Source organism: Onychostoma macrolepis, chromosome 15, assembly GCF_012432095.1.
Source record: "Onychostoma macrolepis isolate SWU-2019 chromosome 15, ASM1243209v1, whole genome shotgun sequence".
In the NCBI taxonomy this organism is placed as follows: domain Eukaryota; kingdom Metazoa; phylum Chordata; class Actinopteri; order Cypriniformes; family Cyprinidae; genus Onychostoma; species Onychostoma macrolepis.
Genome location: NC_081169.1, coordinates 6347889 through 6365616, shown reverse-complemented (window position 1 = coordinate 6365616; position 17728 = coordinate 6347889). Strand labels below are relative to the sequence as shown.

Below are 17728 nucleotides of genomic sequence, written 5' to 3'. Positions count from 1 at the left end.
TGATGCTAGTTTGATGTTTCCAGATCCAATTCCACCTTTTTGTTATCTTCATTCTTACATCATCTTTCATTTATGTCTGTAAACAAAATTGGCAAAAACTTAATTGTGAATTATTCCCTTTCACTTTACGTTAAAAGAGCTTAATGTCATGCATTGAGCTTGAATATGTGCAAGTGTGACTGAGATTTCATCCTCATGGATGATGGAAAGAGTTGCAAAATAGACTATATTTTAGGCTGATAATCATAAATCTGCATTTACATCCATACGTTTACATCACAACAAAGTTTTGAACCTTTTTATATATAAAATACCAAAATTTACAGTTTTATAAATATGTCTCTTCTTTTTCATATGCGCTTGACAGGCAGTAATTTACTACACAACACATAGCATTTCCATGTTGGCATTTTCCAAATTTTGCACGATCTTGTCAAATTAATTTGTGCAAAAATACCGTAGTTTGTTTGAATGCACAAACTCTAATACTTAAATTTAAATATATATATATATATATATATATATATATATATATATATATATATATAATACATTTAAATATTTGTATTACATGTGCATTCCTTCCATTTGAATTACACATTTTTAACATAACCAAACTAATAAACTTAATGTGATGCATATTTGTCAGTCACACATTAATGAAGCAGGTAAGGATTCATTGATTTGAACTAATTGAATTCTGCTTGTTCCACAGCTAGCCATATTTTACATGTCTTGACTGATTAAATGTAATTGTTTTCACAATTAAGAATGCTGATCCTCAGCAATTTGAATAAATTCAAATAAAATAGATGCAAATAGTTAATAAACCATGCCACGATTTCTTTTCTTTCTTTCTTTTTCCTTGTAGTGCAGCAATTGTTTCATTGATGTATGACTGACAAATATGGATCACATTAAGTTTATTAATTTGCTAATGTTAAAAACTGTGCAATCCAAATGGGTGGAAATTTTCTGCAGCTCAAATACATAAATATGTGCATGGAAAGTATATATATGTATAATGAATGTGTGTATGTATATGGAAAGCTTTTTCTCCGTTTTAAAAGTTGGTAAGCCTGTTTATGTTGCTATCTTAGTTGTGTGTCATTATTTGCATTTAGTGACCTTATCAAGAAATCACAATATCTAAACTGAGCCTTCAGATTCCTACTCATAATTGTATGTGATGTGAATGTATAATATTAAGATTGTGATTAAAAGTATTTGACATGTTTTCTGCAATTAAAGGGAAGTCAAAGCAAAGCAGAACTATTTGCAAGATAAGCCAGACCAAAATCTTTCCTCTTTATTTCTCTCTTTCACTCATTCCCTACACTCTGTTCTCCTGCCTCTCCCCCCGGAGTGACAGGTAGATTAAGGGGCGTGATAGATGCCTCTCTCTCTATCTCCTTCTCTCCATCTCCTCCCTCTCTCCCTCTATCTATCATGGGCCCTGCTGTAATTGCGGTTGTGTCGGGCTGGCACTGCAAGCCACCATCCATCTCTTTAATAACAAACAGTCAGGGAAACGGATGGTGCTCGGGCTCGGAGTTAATCTCCATCTGTAAGAAGACCATCAGAGAGAGAGAGAGAGAGAGAGAGAAAGAGAGGGGGAGAGATTCTGAGAGTTGAGGATGAAGAGAAAGACAGACTTAGGGTTCTAGAGAAAGAAAGGAAAGCCTGCCATGGCTTCTTTGCTCCCAAATGTGGTGAAATAACGAACAAACAAGAGCTACACAAAGAAACAGAAGAAGAAAGAAAAGGGAAAATATTGACTGTTGAACAAAATATCCAAGTAAACAAATCTTCTAATCTCTGTTTAAAAATGCAATGAATTGCTATGCAGATGCTAAAGAGATCTGAGTGCTATACAGTTTCTGGGTGGATGCTACAGGGTGTTGCTAGTGTAGTTTAGACTAAAATGTGGTCAAATGCATTTAAACTCTTAAAAATAAAAGTTCTTTATTGGCATCAATGGTTCCACAAAGAACCTTTACCATCAGTGGTAAAAGGTTCTTTAGATTATTAAAATATTCTTCACACTAAGAAAAAAAAAAGGTTCTTTTAAGAACTGTTCACTGAAAGGTTCTTTGGGGAACCAAAATTGGTTCTTCTACGGCATCGCTGTGAAAACCCTCTTCTGGAACCTTTATTTTTAAGAGCGTATTACCTTAAAGAGCTATTTCGACATGATTTAACTGATTTAAAATGGGCTTGTTGGCATAAATTCAGGTATATCTGACTTAAATAAAATTAGAGATTTTAGTTGTTAGCATTTTTAGATTACATTTTTTTTTTTTTTTTGTATACTGGCCCAAGTCAAAAGAAACCATCCCTGGGTTTTTATGGTCCCTTCAATGTCTTTGGGTTCTTTATCAGTATGTGACATTCTGATTTCTCCTTAAATATTTGTGATTTTAAAAAAATTTGCCAGCAAGCCTAAATCTTCAGAATGAGCAACAGTGATGCTTGCCTTACCAAACATCAACAAATAATAATAATCATTTACAGTGATTCATTTTGTTTAAAAGTAATTAAGAAAAATATTCAGCTTATTAAGAAACATCTATAGGAGGTAAACATTTCAGACCAAGTTCAGGCAGAGGGTGAACTCATATATGGCACGCATAAGAGGCCTGATGTGAAAGATTGAAAAAGTGAAAGAATATTTATGGGTGCTGGGCCAGACGACAAAGTAACTGGAGAGGAGCATGCTCATAAAAAAGCACTCTCTCCCTCTCTCTTTTTACCTCCCTCTTTGGTTGTTGCCTCACTGCTATATGTAGCTAGGCTTGCTTGTCTTTGATGTTCCATGTTGCACTGCACTAACCTGCTGCATGTCAGGGTTACACTGGCCATTACAGTTAACAGTCATGTCAAATGTGTCATCCCTGAGCTGCCAACACAAGCAAACTTTTCTGCTGATGTACACAACCAAACAAACATTTCGATGTTCAAATATTATGTTTACAGGCTTTTGTAGTATGTGCCAGTTACAATATATACCAAAAGCTTTGTCACTGGGTAATACAAACATTATTAAATGTAAATTATTTAAATATCTTTTTCTGTATCAGCCATTTCCAAAAAAGAGAATGCGACACCATAAGTGATTCATCCTAGGGATGCAGCCAGTATGTTTCCATTCAAGCTTTTTTTTTAGGAGGGCTACAATCTTTAGCTGTGTGCATGACACAATGCATAATTGAATATTTGAAGGATTAAATACATGCTATACATCACCTCTGCATTTCAGAGGATGCGCACAATGCCAAAGCCAACTGTAATTTGATTCATATGTACACATGCTACAATCTCATTATCTGGGTCTGCTAGTCTGACTTCGCAAAATGTTTACAGGACATTTTAAAAGGCAAACTATTACTGAAATCAAACTTTCAAAATGCATGTAAATACACTGTGTAACATGAGCATGAGAGCTATAAAGAAGCAACAAAAAGCATAAAAAGGCACCAAAATGTTGACAGAGAGATCCTGACCTGAGGATTTGGGGTGAACGGACACCAGAGAACGACTCCCTCAGGGCTACACAACGCTCACAGCAGCAGATATAGATCCAGATGTCAAAGGTCAGGCCTAAGAGACTGTGTGAGGTTGTTGGGATGTTAATTTGTGAGGTCAGTTCGTTAGCATCATAAACTGTAAATGTAGGACCATAAGATCAATAAGCTCCGGAATAATATTAAACATCATTATACAGTGCACAAATGAGAGAGAGAGTTTTGTCGCATCTAAAATAGTACTGTCACTTCTCTATTTTTATTTTTTTGGCTCCTGATGCTTTGACTAATGACCGAATGTCTCTCACACGGCATGCACACTCACAGACACATACTGTGACAAATGCCCCTAAACAAACATTCACAATTTGAGAGGAAGTGACAAACAGCCACATTAAACAAAAAATCACACTAACCTGCCTTGCACCACAATACTAATGAGCTTATTCTCTAAAAACAACCTGCCCTCAATTTCACTCCCACAAAAACACACAGCTAATGTCAAACACAGCATGGCAACAAACAGTCAACCGACCATGTTACATACTGTATGTATAAAATGTTTGTATGTAGCCCTAGATGTTATAACAAATGATTTCACAGAGTATTTATGAATAAATTTAATTGGACCAGAACACTTGAAAATATACCTGACAAAATATTTATTATTATTCATCTGAATTATTTAAAAAGTTATAGTATAACAGGCGTTGCATTAGTTATAAGGCATTTTGTACGCATTAGGCTACAAGTGGAAATACCCGATTAAAGGCCGCATTCAAAGGGCGTTGCTCCATTGAGCGTCTTTACAATCACTGTTGTTGCGCTGTTAATGCCTTTATTTAGCTATGATCATCTCTGTTGGCCAGTGCCCTCCCATGGTGTTGAAAGGCCGAAGATCGCCTGATCCTCTGCCTCGCTTATGTCACGCCGCCCACCGCCCACAGGGCGCGTCGGTCCGGCCGCGGCGCGCTGGAGAGGGCCGCGGTGATTGAAGTCCTGACCGCCTGTTGAGGGCTCGCTCAGCGGGAGAACAGTTCAGGGGACGTGTGGAATAATTATTATGTTATTTAAGGGTGATTTACAACACAAGACCACGTTTGGTCCGCCGTGGAACTGTTTTCCTGTTACAGGTTGCTCCAACTGATTGTTATGCCACTTATTGGTACATATTTAAAGCCCATTGTTGTCATTCACGTATCACACACACCCTGTATTTAAAATGTTTTATAGGCTATTTAATGGCTTTTCAACTTTAAGCAGCAAAACAATTATCAAACAAAAAAATAAGTGCTTTTGGCATATTGTAATGAATGCATTGTATAAAGTTGTATACAAATACATAAAACACATGTGACAACTTGCCCCAATCCAAAAAAAAAAAAAAACACCTCTTGAAAAACAACCTTTCAATTACAACCTACCTTCGTTATGTAATTTACCATTGGTCTTATTATGGTTTTATTAAGTGTGGAAACTGGAAGTATAGTTCATTTTCTCCATACAACAGACACAGTCTCCCCTATTACTGGTTCAAAGATAAGACAGTCATAAATAACAGAAACATATTGCTGTAATTTGCCCTGCAATTAAAACAATTACATGGTAATGGTTGTTATTTATTATGGTAAGTTTAACTGGCAGTTAGCATTATCAGCTGATTGCTACTTCATTGCATTTTTTTCCTATTTCTTGTCAGCTTTCTGCAGCATAAAGTGGACCCGCGGAATTATTTTGGCACTTAAGAAACACAAATGAATGCCAATGCTTTAGTTGTCAAGCTAGTTGCATTTATTTCAAAGGAAGAAAGCACAAGTTGTCCTTTCAAGCAAATATTTCATTATAAGAAATTTAGTATGTTCAATGTTACAGTTATATAGAGGACACCTGGAAATGTAACACTTTTTGCTGTCGTTTGTAAATGTAACATTGTATTATTTATTTATTTTGCACCATGTACAGTATATCTCCAACTTTTTAATATTATCTACTACAAGTTGAAGTTGTCTTCAATTATTCTTAAACTTTTAAATCACTCTTAAGTGCAAAGAGTGCAGTTGTTACATCCTATCCCACTGCCGGGTGAGTTGTAACAGTTGGGTGCGATTGGTTGTAACACTAATAGAAAACATGGACATCAGGTGTTTACACACATTTATTTTGTTTAATGATTTTCTTCGTATATCATCCACCGTTAATCCCTTCCCCCAATTCACCTTGTTTCATTTGAAGTGTTTTCATACAAAAAAGTGAGATGTGAAATATTATATTTTAAAACAGCAAACACCCCTAGACACAATGACACACACACACACACACATGCTCACAGACATATGAATGTTGGCTATCCATATATATATGTTCCTTTGTCCAAGTGATTCTATTTTTGGCACATGTAAATATTTTCACCTTCTTTACTTAGCCTATGTTTTTTTACTTATATGTTTGGTCCATGGGATTCTGTATTTGGCACATGTAAACATCGTCACATTCTTTACTTTGCATAATAATAATAAAAAAACAATAATAATAATAATAATTTTTTTTTTTTTTTTTTTTTTTTTAATTGTATAAATTTAAACAAGAAAATCTGCTGATTCTGATGCTTTTATTTTCTTGTTGTGAGTTAGGGCTAAATGCAAATCAAATTATAGCCAAGACGTTTTTCAATTTTATTTAGCCTATTTATTTATTTGTTAATTTATTCATTCATGTAAATCTTTTATATTCTTACACAGACACTTACAACTTTTACTGTCCCCTCATGAGGGTGGTAATCACGAACAGCCTAATTTCACATAGCCTACTATTTTAAATTTAGGATTTTGATTCATTCTGGTTATCAAATGTTATGTTAGATCCACTATAAAATCACCTTGACACCAGTTGTTTTATATGCAAAGATGTCTGAGAAGTCAAGTTAGTTCTGAGAAAAGGTCTATCGTGTGTTTGCAGCCATTTGTTATAATGCATTTTAAAATGCGGTATAAGTCTACAAATACTTTTTGGTGGTATTGTGTAAAATATGATGTGACGCGCGTGCAGTGGAGAATAACGCATGTGTGTGTAAATTTACCAGTGCAACCCAGTGCATGCTTCAAAACAGATCTGCTGCACATGATAGCCTACCGATAATCAGACAAAATGATTTTTCGCCGGAATAGCGATGATGAAACTCGGTAAGCACGGTCTGTGTGTGTGTGTGTATGAGAGAGAGAGAGAGAGAGAGAGAGAGAGCGTCCTTCAGATAAAACGAAAGCCTCTGCGTTTGTAATGCGCGAGTGTGTGTACGTGTGTGTATGTGTGTGTTTGTAATGCGCGAGTGTGTGTGATAAGGAGGTGGGGGTGAGAGACCCCGTTGTGTTTTGACCCCCTAAACAACTCCCAGTCTCCATCTCTCTCCCTCTCTCTGGTTTAAAGCTTCATCTCTCGTTGTGGAGAGACGCATTTGAGCCCAACGCGTCGCTTCATGGACGTCGATAGAGCGGAAAGGACGCGACATCATCTCAAACGCGCCGCTAATGTTGGATACTCGGCCCGGTCCACGCTTCTGCTGCTAGTCTTATTAAGGTGGGGTATCTTTACGCCTTCTCATCATATCCGTAATATAACCCAATTTCCATCACATTTACGTGGATAAAGAATTTGTTGTTCATTTAGTATGTGTGCGTAATATAATATTATTATAGGCATTCCTCATTCACTCTAGAGCACTTAAGCTGCTATTTTGGTGGATACTTTTAAAGTGAAAAGCAATCTTATCCACTACTCGTGCTTGCATTTATTTTATGATGCCCCAAATGCTTGTAGACCAGAATTTGAATATGGTATCAGTAAACGTCTGTGTTACAATGCATGCTTAGTTTTCTTCAATGTTTTTTTATGCTTTAGTTCTTGTAGAGAGTGTGTCTTATCTGCCGCTCTGGTGTGTGTTGTCATCCGTCAGTGAGTGTGTGAGCTCGGCTTCCGTATCGCATGGAGAAGAGGGTAGGTCCTGTTTTTCCCTTTATTTTCCAGGTCCTTTTTTTTTTTTTTTTTTTTTGTTGCTACTTTGATGCAAAGGATGTTATCATGTGGATACCAAAAACAAATTGAGTAACACGTAAGCATAACTAAAGATAATAACTATTGAGATGTAGGCTACAAGCAGTATATCAAAAAAATAATTCTTATTTTGTAATTGTTAGATTTTTGGCTGACATTTTAACTTCCTATCCAACGTCCAAGTCAGTAATAAACATTATTCCATTATGTGATGCTTAATTGATGCTCATTAGGTAATGTGCATTCATTAAACTTTCATTTATATATTTTCATGTAGGCTTACATTTACTTGAAAGACAACGGAGTTCACAAAGGTGCTTATACACTTAGCTACTCGGTTTTATCCTTATTATAATCAATTACATGTATTCAGAAAAGCAATAAAAGGCAAATATCAGATGGAGTAGTGTAGGAAAATAGCATACAGGCCCTAGTAAGGCAGATGAAGTTGGTAAGTAGGTCAACATTTGTGCTACAGTGAGCGGCCAAATGGAAATTCTTGTTGCTTTCTGTCTACTTACAAATGGTAGTTATGATGCTGTTAATTTGGCATCAGTCTGTTCAATCTCAAATATAAGCTCTTTTATCTGTCCCCGCAATATTTGTCCTTGTGTGAAATGATCCAGGAAATTCAATGATTTTTTTATTGCCTGTAAAAGCCTGTTTGATTTGAAGTTAAAAAAAAAATTGGCATCACTAAAAATTTATATTGGTAAGTCTCACAAATGTTATATTTTCTACGATCTTCTACATTACGTTTGCACCTTTAAGGTTGTGAATTACATGCTACTTAGAAAAAGCAATGCTGCAACATACAAAATTACATATATTTTGTTTGTTTAATTCTGTTTAGTTTGCTTTAAACTCTACTATGTGATTACCAATCAAAATATGTTCATCAAAGTTTGATCGTGTTTCCGTCAATAGAAAGAAAAACATTTTGATATATGCATTTGAGCTATTTTTCTGTTAAGCATTAGATGATGTCTGTTAATTACGTAAACGAAGTTATTATAAAGTGTTAAAATACTAACATAATTGATCACATTCGAGACTTTGGATGTTCTGCGTGTTTATGTGTTTTACATATTCTTAAATTCTTAAATTGTCCCTCTTTATAGTAGGCATACTTAATTTTAGCTCAAAAAGACCATGAATATGAGAATATTGCAACTTCAGAGGCAAATTAAATGTTTCATGCCAAGGTGAAAACACATATGGAGAAATAAGTATATCACACATGTAAATATGGAGTTTATATGCTACAGAAAATGTTTTTTTTTTTGTTTTGTACTTTGCAGAGGTGGCTTACATTAAGTAATGCTATTAGTAATGATTAATACAACTTCCATCTCAATAATAGGCGAGCAGTCATTGGAAAATGCTCAAACGAAATTTATAGTTGTGCAGTGTGAGAAATAAGAGTTTTTTCTTATTATTGATTCATTTGAAAGCATTGTGTAAATCTTTTTCTTCTGTGTTGTTTTTCTGATCGTTTATCTGACTACAGCATTAATAAAAAAAAAGCTGACTGTAAAAGCACCTAATTAGTATAAATGAAGGCTGGATGAATTTATATATTTGTATGTAAGGCTGTTAATTATAAATCAGCTGGAAAGTTTTTTCTTTGGAGTTTATGTCCCTGGGTGAATGTTGCCTGGTGCTCTGAAAAATCGCACATCAAAGCCTCCCCGCATCCAGTGTTTATTAAGGAGGAGATACAATTAGCAGCGACTTCAAACAGCCTAGCGCTAGCTCACATACTCAAATGTACTGTCAACCCTGTATATACTTATACATCATAATAAATTTCCCCCAAACACAGCACATCTCACTAACATAAGGCTGAAGCAGGCAATGTCTTATCTTATAAATTTGTCTTATCATGTCTCTCCGTATCTAGTATGAGGAGTTGGTGCAGTACCCAGGCTCTGACGCCATGCCTGTGGGAGACTACAGGGACGCCATGAGGTCACTTCCTCCGCCTCACTACGGCCACACTGTGCCTGATTCCCTGAAACACCACCGGGACCAGATCTACGGGTCAGAGTCTGGTTACTTTAACCATCTGTTACCTCCCACGAAACATGAATGAGCACTGCATTTGTTAATATATATTGCCTTCAGGTCTTGGTTAGTTCTGACTAGGAGAATTATGGCATCATATGCGGTTTTTGTTAGAATAAAATTCAGTAATATACAAATTTAAATTCTTTGACTTTCTCACATGAATATATATATATTTTATATATATATATAAACAAAACTGTTCTTTCACAATTAAAACTTTTAAAAAATGACTTGCACAGTTGTAAAGTTGAAGTTTGTAATCTTTGCACCACTAGAGGCACCAAATGGAATTGGAATGGAAGTCATTTCAATTTTCGGATTTTCCGAACACTCCCATTGGTCAGATGAACTATTATTCTGGCCCCAAACTCACTTCATTGGTCGAGCCAGTGTTGATGATTTTGGTTACTCAAACAAAAATAGCAATGTTTGAAATATGCCACAGAGCCATTTTATTTGCAATTTGAGGGAACGCCAATCTACAAGTAGTTTACTTATAGTACTCTATCCACATTAAGCTGAGAAAGGATATAACATCAAAACAATTACACAGAAAATCCAGAGTAGTTATGACATTTGTGGTGGCATTAATTTTTTCTAGCATAAAAACAATCAATTTTAGGCAGGGTTAGCTGTGTAGCATTTTCTACCCTGCTGTGTTTTCTTACTTGGAGCGTATATGTGTGTTTATTTGCAGTCATCCTCTGTTTCCACTCCTGGCTCTGGTATTTGAGAAGTGTGAACTTGCCACCTGCTCACCACGAGACTCGATATCAAACTCCGCCCATCTTCCTGGCATGACCATTCACAGTGACGTCTGCTCCTCTGAATCGTTCAATGATGATATCGCAGCCTTTGCCAAACAAGTGAGTAACCAAGCCAATCACATTAAAGCCAAGCACACGCCACAAGACTGAAGACCGTCGTGCTGCGTATTGACTTTTATGACTTTTAAATTCCAATTCAGTTCTTAAATTGAATTTGCATCGAGGCAGAAAACAGGATGCGGGCGTATAATTCAAATTTGAATTTAAGAAAGTAGAATTAAATGAAAGGCAATTGAAAGAAATTCATATAACTGTATATTTGAACTATAAAAGCGGCATGACAAATCCTTGTTTGAAACCCAATCCGACAGTTTATAGGCCTTTTGTACAAAGAGAACAATAGACTGGGATTTTCAACTTCTTGTCTCGGACTAGTTTATAACACATCAGAGACAACAGTCTTATGTCTTGTAGTGGTGTTTTATGATCTTTACTAGAGAAATACCTGCAGAAACCTCAAGCATCAAATTCAGTATATGTTGATTTTTTTTCTGTTAATTATTTTAGATTCGGTCAGAGAAACCCATCTTTTCATCAAATCCGGAACTGGACAATCTGGTAAGATATACATGAGCTTTTAAATAAGTGGTTCCGTGTAATTTTGTAAAGAGCATGACTGTTCTAATCATATGATCTCTTTGCACAGATGATCCAGGCCATTCAAGTTCTACGGTTTCATCTATTAGAGCTAGAAAAGGTATGTTTTTTTTTTGTTTTTTTCCCTCTCTTACAACATGTTTATAAAGCTGACCCTTATATTATCATGGAACATGTCCTAAAAAACATGGTAGTGTGATTCAGTGTGTGATTTTCTTCAATGAAAATCCTGCTGTAATTTACTTGCCTCGTTTATTCATTTTTTATTTACTTTTTTATTTATTTGTACTTTTTTATTTAGTGTGTGATTTTATTCAATGAAAATCCTTTTATAATTTACTTACCGCATTTATTCTTTTTTATTTTGTTTAATTTTATTTACTTTTATTATTTTTATTCCATTTCTCCGCAATTGTCCTAAGGACAGCCCTTATGCTTCCCCATATTCAAACGTGGCACGTGGCTTGCTATCAGTGTCACCAAACAGCACACTCACATGTTTTAAAACCAGGCGTACCAGGCTCCTTTTTAGAGATAGACAGCTCTTCTCACTATACTCTTAGCTTTTATTGTAGCAGCATGAACATGCTATGAATTTTTAGCTTTATGTATGTCAATGAGCCTGACATCTTCACTTGTCTCTCGTAGGTTCATGACCTCTGTGATAATTTCTGCCATCGGTACATCACCTGTCTTAAAGGCAAGATGCCCACTGATTTGGTGCTGGAGGACCGGGAGGGTGGATCCAAATCTGACATGGAAGATTTCACTGGCTCTTGCACCAATCTGTCAGAACAAGTAAGTCAGTAGACATCTGACACAGGGAGCTAGTTGTTCCCTCTTACTGTGTGTGTGTCTAACTGTGCCTGTCTCTCCTGATCTAGAATCAGTCTTGGTTGCGAGATCCGGATGACTGTGTGTCGACCCCCTCGGGCACCCCCAGTGCCTCCTGTGGCCTCACCTCACACAGCGCAGAGAACTGCAGCGATGCCGGTACTTATCATTTTACACACACCGGCTATGTTCTAAATGAAGTGCTATAGTGAAGTCTAGCATTTTTCCTGCATACTGTTTTATAAAAATCTAATGGGAATTGTGTAATCTATATGCAGTGATAAATGCTACAGTTTTGCATGTTTGATTCAACAATTGGCATCTTGTTATCGTCTTGGAAATAAAAAAAAAACTGTGTTAGGAAGGTTACTTTGGAAATATAATAGGTTACCCTATTCAAAATGTAATAAGTTGTGTAACTAGTTCAGTTACTTTAGTAAAGAAATGTAAGTGATTAGATTTGATTACATTTCTAATGTTAATCATTTTAAAACATTTAAAGCAGGCAGGGTTAACCTTACAGTAGGACTCGACACTAATCAGTGTCAGACTTTCAAAATCCTTCACCAGTTGAATAAAGATTATAATAATTTAATTGTAAAGCACAGCCACCACAAAATCAGACGTTAACACCTCTTTTTACCTTGAGATCATTCTGAGGTTAAATACAGATTTAAAATCATAAGATATAGTTTAATAGCTATGATACTGTTTTTGAAATCAAATCTTTGCATAGAAAACACTGGCATCTAACAATGCTTTAGAAAAAACTGTTAATCTTTGGCAAAGAAATCAATCAAATTTATGTGTGAGAAAATATTCAGATGTAACCCCCTTTGTAACCATTTTCATAAGTAGCTGTAATTGAATTACACTTTTTTTTCTTAGTACTTGTAACAGACATTCATTTTGTATCTATTAACTTGTTACTCCCCAACACTGATGAAAACATATATTATTTTACATTTTCAATCCAATCCAGCAAGATATTTCATTATGCTTGTGTGTTGTTCTGTGTCAGGTGATGGGTTGGATGGAAGTGTGGCATCTCCCAGCACGGGAGAAGAAGATGAAACAGATAGAGACAGACGAAACAACAAGAAAAGAGGAATCTTTCCCAAAGTTGCGACAAACATTATGAGAGCTTGGCTCTTCCAGCACCTGTCGGTAAGAGAGAAAACCAACTCATTTACAGTTAAAAACAAGATTTTTCTTTTGTGTTCCATGGAAAAATAACAGCATAGATGTGGAAGCTGTGGTATTTTGGTATTTTGTTACTATAAGGGTTGAGAGAAACAGTAGCATTAGGAGCTAAAACTGGTGGCAGAAAAATAAATAACAGCAAACTGAGCTTAAAGAAAGTTAACAAAGACAAGAGGAAAGCTTAGAAAAAGAAGATGTTATAAAAGGTTTGGAAAAGGTATTATGAAAAATAGTCATCTTTATTGACCATCTCAAGTTAATATCCATGATAAATATTGCATAGATGAGCACAGCCGAATTGAGCAAAGCTTTAGCAGAAGTAATTACAAATGACAGAAGATCCAGAAGTTACTAATAATAACAAGAATAAAAACAATGTGGGTAATAATGCGGGTAACAAACTGACTTGAGTGAATAAAGTTAAAGAGCATTCTCAGATTTACCTCAGAGATGCACAACAATAACTAGTGTTAAGGAACTCGTTCCTTTAAAAATATATTTAATATAGTTATTTATTGAAAAATAATAAGATAAAACGTACTTATTTGAAAAATTATTTGCTTGAAAAAAAAACATTCAGTGTGATTATGTAAATAGGTAACCCCCAGCACTTTCTATGACAATATTTTTGTGCTCTCACAACAGTCACACCACTAACCTAGACCTTTTTGTCCTCTCTCAGCATCCATACCCGTCTGAAGAACAGAAGAAACAGCTCTCCCAAGACACGGGTCTCACTATACTGCAGGTCAATAACTGGTTAGTAATCACTCTCTTTTACCAACCTCTCTCATTACATGCCATCATATTCACTTACTTAAAATAATGAGCAATTTAATTAAAAGTTCAAATGTGTGTGTGTGTGTGCGTGTCTTGTATTTACATTTTTGTTCTGTATTTTTAATTACTGCAAAATGGATTCAAATATTCTCATTTGGTCTGTTGAATTCATCAAAATAACTCGTGTTTGCTGTTGCCGTCTCCCCTCAGGTTTATAAATGCCAGACGCAGAATAGTCCAGCCAATGATTGACCAATCAAATCGCTCAGGTGAAATAAAGTTATTCTGGATTTGTAAAATGAACATTCGTGGCTCTGTGCACTGAATGACTCATATCTGTTTTTCTCAGGCCAGAGTGCTCCATACAGTCCGGAGGGGGCGGCTCTAGGAGGATATGGGTTAGATGCACAGTCTCATTTAGGTCTTAGGACAGCAGGTGAGAACAGCTTTCATAAGCTACGCACCAAAACAATGCTCCGGAGTGGGCTGATACACCTGTTATATTGGCTTTCGTTCACACTCTCTTTCTTTCTCTGTTGTCAGGACTTCAGGGAATGCCGTCCCTGCCCACAGATTACCCCGGGGCCCTTCTGCCCCAGCCGGGATACTCCCACGCTGGCCCATCCTTGCACCCGTACCCCGGCCCCCACACTGCCATGCTGCTCCATCCACCACCCCACAGCCACCCCGCTGAACCCCTCATAGGACAAGGCCTTGACATCCATGCCCACTAACTGAGAGCGGAGCAGGGGAGGGTGCGCTGGAAATGGGATGGAAGGGTACATTGTAAATTGACTTTGCAGTACCACAGCCCATCACTCTCACCAAACCTTCAGGGCATCACCGCGGTCGACACATAATGACTCTGAGAATGTCTTAAATGCACTGACCTGGCATCTTAAATGTATCAAAATGTCCATTTTATGCACTCAGCTTCCATGCAATGCCCATCTCAAATGCCTGACAGACTTGTTACATTCCTTAACCATTTATTGCTATCTGATCTCCTCACGACAATGCTCTGAATGCACTGTACTTAATACATCTCTCTACTAGTTTTTATGCACACTGCTGCGTTTGATTGATATACCCACGTCTTCCTATGGCCTTAGGGGTGAGCTGAAATCTCCCTTAATCTGACATTAAGGCCTTCATTGCCTTTCTTGCCTTGCCTCCGAAAACCCTCTTGAGGAGCACAAACGGAAAAACACAGCGTATACCTCCTCAGTCAGGACCCAACATGTCAGAAAGTCCTGAAATAGTCTTCTGAGATGAACAATTGCACCAAATCCTTACAACCTAACACGGTTAATGTAAGGTGAAGCTCATGAAACCACGACGTCATGTTTCACCCCGAAATCAAAAGGCGTTTTGCACAAGAAACCTATTATTAGAAGAGAATTAGGAATCATTTTGCATTGTGATCTTATTTCTATGAATTGCATTTTCCACAAAAATCTCATTGCTGTAATGCATCTGGATGTTTTTTTTTGTTTTTGTTTTTAATTCATATTATTCTTTATAGTAATTCTCATTAGTTTCCCATATTACAGTAATACAGTAAAAACCTGTTTTTCTTGGAAGAAAAATATCGCTCTTATTTTGATTTTGGGGTGAAACAGATATCACAGACATGTTCCTGGGAGATTTTTTGAGATTCACCTGTAAAAAGTCTTCCTAGCTGAGGACCATATACATTTCTTTCAGTTCTTCTGCTAAGTCAGTCTCACTTTTGGTTTAACACATTATTTAATTAAATTTTTATTTTTTTGTATTTATCTGTGTCAGAACCATGGCTACTCCAAATCTTTAAAGTTACAATAATCTGAGTGCCACATTTTTTTTTAGTTTTTTTTTTAATATCTCGATTTGATAAAGAAGTGAATATGTTCTTCAGTTATTTGAAGTTTATGTGAATGTTTACCTGCTGAGGTCCCGACAGGCACATTTTTGGTTTGCTCTAAAGGACCTGACTGACATTACCATCAATATTTCACCCAATTTCATCACACGGTACCAATGTATTAATGAATACCAGAATATCTGACGATACATTTTGGAGATTTGTTTGACTTCAATCTTGGAAACCTGAGCTCTTTTTCGTCATTCCCCTGTCTATATTAAAACATATTATGTGACTGTTGATGATGTGTTTATGATGATATGATTTAAGGTATTATATAATTTTATTATTAGGTTTTTTTTTTAATTTTAGGAATTTAAAGTCAATTTAACTAATGGCTAATGCATATTTAATTAGACACATTTCTCAATCCAGAAATATTTATAAAGCGCAACAAACCCACCCCACAAATGGAAAAGTGAGATCTTCCTGGCGAAAAAAAAAAAAAATCTAGTTAATTAATAATTGTTTGACTTAAAATGAAATGAATCAATTAGAGACTAAAAAGAGAGTACATTTGAATTTGAGAGAAGCAACATTTCAAGTAATTTAATAAAATCACCAGTGCACTTTTTATTTGTTGTTTTTGGGGGCAATTTTTATCTATTTTATCTCTTTGTTTAAAACGTATCAAAAAGCTGAAATAAACTGCAGTCAAAATAAAATAAATAAACGTTTCTACATGTGGGCTGGCTTTTACTTTCCTTGTCATCACAAATCTCTGCCAAAGTGTTTTTCATGCATCAGTGCTTTTCTGGCTCCATGTTCACCCCCATACATGCCAACCAGTCTTGTGTGATAGATTCAGCCTGCAGCAGGGGTCAGAGTTCACTGAAGGGTTAACAGGAAGAGGCCCATCTTTCTGACCCCTTAAGGTCACCCAAGTCCCTCCACTTTAATTTCTTTTCCTAATTTTTCTGGACCATCAATTAGCTTTTCTTCTTTTCCTTTGTATACATTTTTCATTAACATGTTATCCATTAATAGGAAAGACACCGATTTTGCTCAGTTTAAGCTTGAAACATGAGCTTTCTTCATTTTTTTAATTCTGATATTTATTTGCAAGGCTAGAATCTATTCTGATTTAACTCATGGAAAAAGCAGATTGAAAATACAAGCTCAATTTGTATTTTTATTATTTTTAAATTATTTCACCAATAAAAAAGGACTTGATCATTGGATGTACTCACTGGTTTCATCTGTGCATTAATTAATCTGAAAATTAACCTGAACTTGTATCAATTTGTATCAATTCCAAAATCTTAAAATAGCTCATCACATTTTCTGTTATAGTATAATTCTGAATATATTACAATATTGTTCAGTGAAATGTTAAATAAAAATTTTATAAAATAAATATTAATTTGGTACTCTTTTCTTTTTCTTTTTTTTGTATCCCATTGGCACTATTCTTGTTTTGAGTGTAAACCTTACTAATTTTTGATATCAAAATATATTTGTCAATGGGTTAAGACTTCTTTGACAAAATTAACAAAGCTTGATGTCTTAATGTCAATTTTGAATTTTAGGGATGTTCCAAAATTATATGGGAAATCAAGACAACAATGCTGATTAAAAAATCATATCTTAAATTGTATAATATACTGTTGTTTAATATATCGGTAATGAATGATCACTACACTCTCAGAAATAAAGGTACCAAAGCTGTCACTGGGGCGGTACCTTTTCAAAAGGTACATGTTTGTACCTAAAGGGTCCATTTTGGTACCTTAAAGGTACATATTAGTACTTAAAGTGTATATATTTGAACCTAATAGGTACAAAAGTGTACCTCTTGAAAGGTACTGCCCCAGTGACAGCTTTTGTACCTTTAATTCTGAGAGTGTATTGTCATATAATACCATGCTATTTAGATGTAGCACAATAAAGCAGCTCCACTTTATAATTAAATGTCACTGTTCACAGCACAATATCAGCAAAATTGT

At 35.6% G+C, this 17728-nt stretch overlaps 1 protein-coding gene across 4 annotated transcripts; it reads left to right on the top strand.

The window, feature by feature from the left end:
- The first annotated feature begins 4396 nt into the window (after nt 1–4396).
- On the top strand, nt 4397–16933 carry meis3 (myeloid ecotropic viral integration site 3). 4 transcript variants are annotated; one of them, XM_058744604.1, is made up of 14 exons: nt 4397–4689; nt 6945–7094; nt 7416–7511; nt 9472–9611; nt 10336–10504; nt 10973–11023; nt 11112–11162; nt 11711–11860; nt 11947–12055; nt 12918–13063; nt 13782–13858; nt 14090–14148; nt 14229–14315; nt 14423–16933. In XM_058744604.1, exons 3-14 carry the CDS (start codon nt 7500–7502, stop codon nt 14611–14613), a joined length of 1242 nt encoding a protein of 413 aa, XP_058600587.1. In that variant the 5' UTR covers nt 4397–4689; nt 6945–7094; nt 7416–7499; the 3' UTR covers nt 14614–16933. The 4 variants fall into 4 exon arrangements, with proteins under 4 accessions (XP_058600587.1, XP_058600586.1, XP_058600585.1 ...); XM_058744603.1 differs by lacking the exon at nt 4397–4689 and adding an exon at nt 6603–6703; XM_058744602.1 differs by lacking the exon at nt 4397–4689 and having other exon boundaries at nt 6772–7094.
- The last annotated feature ends 795 nt before the right edge of the window (nt 16934–17728 follow it).

Coding starts and splice junctions, on each gene's coding strand:
- meis3 (XM_058744604.1), top strand. Junction 9,612..10,335: donor CACCGGGACCAGATCTACGG/GTCAGAGTCTGG, acceptor GTTTATTTGCAG/TCATCCTCTGTTTCCACTCC. Junction 11,861..11,946: donor GCACCAATCTGTCAGAACAA/GTAAGTCAGTAG, acceptor CTCCTGATCTAG/AATCAGTCTTGGTTGCGAGA.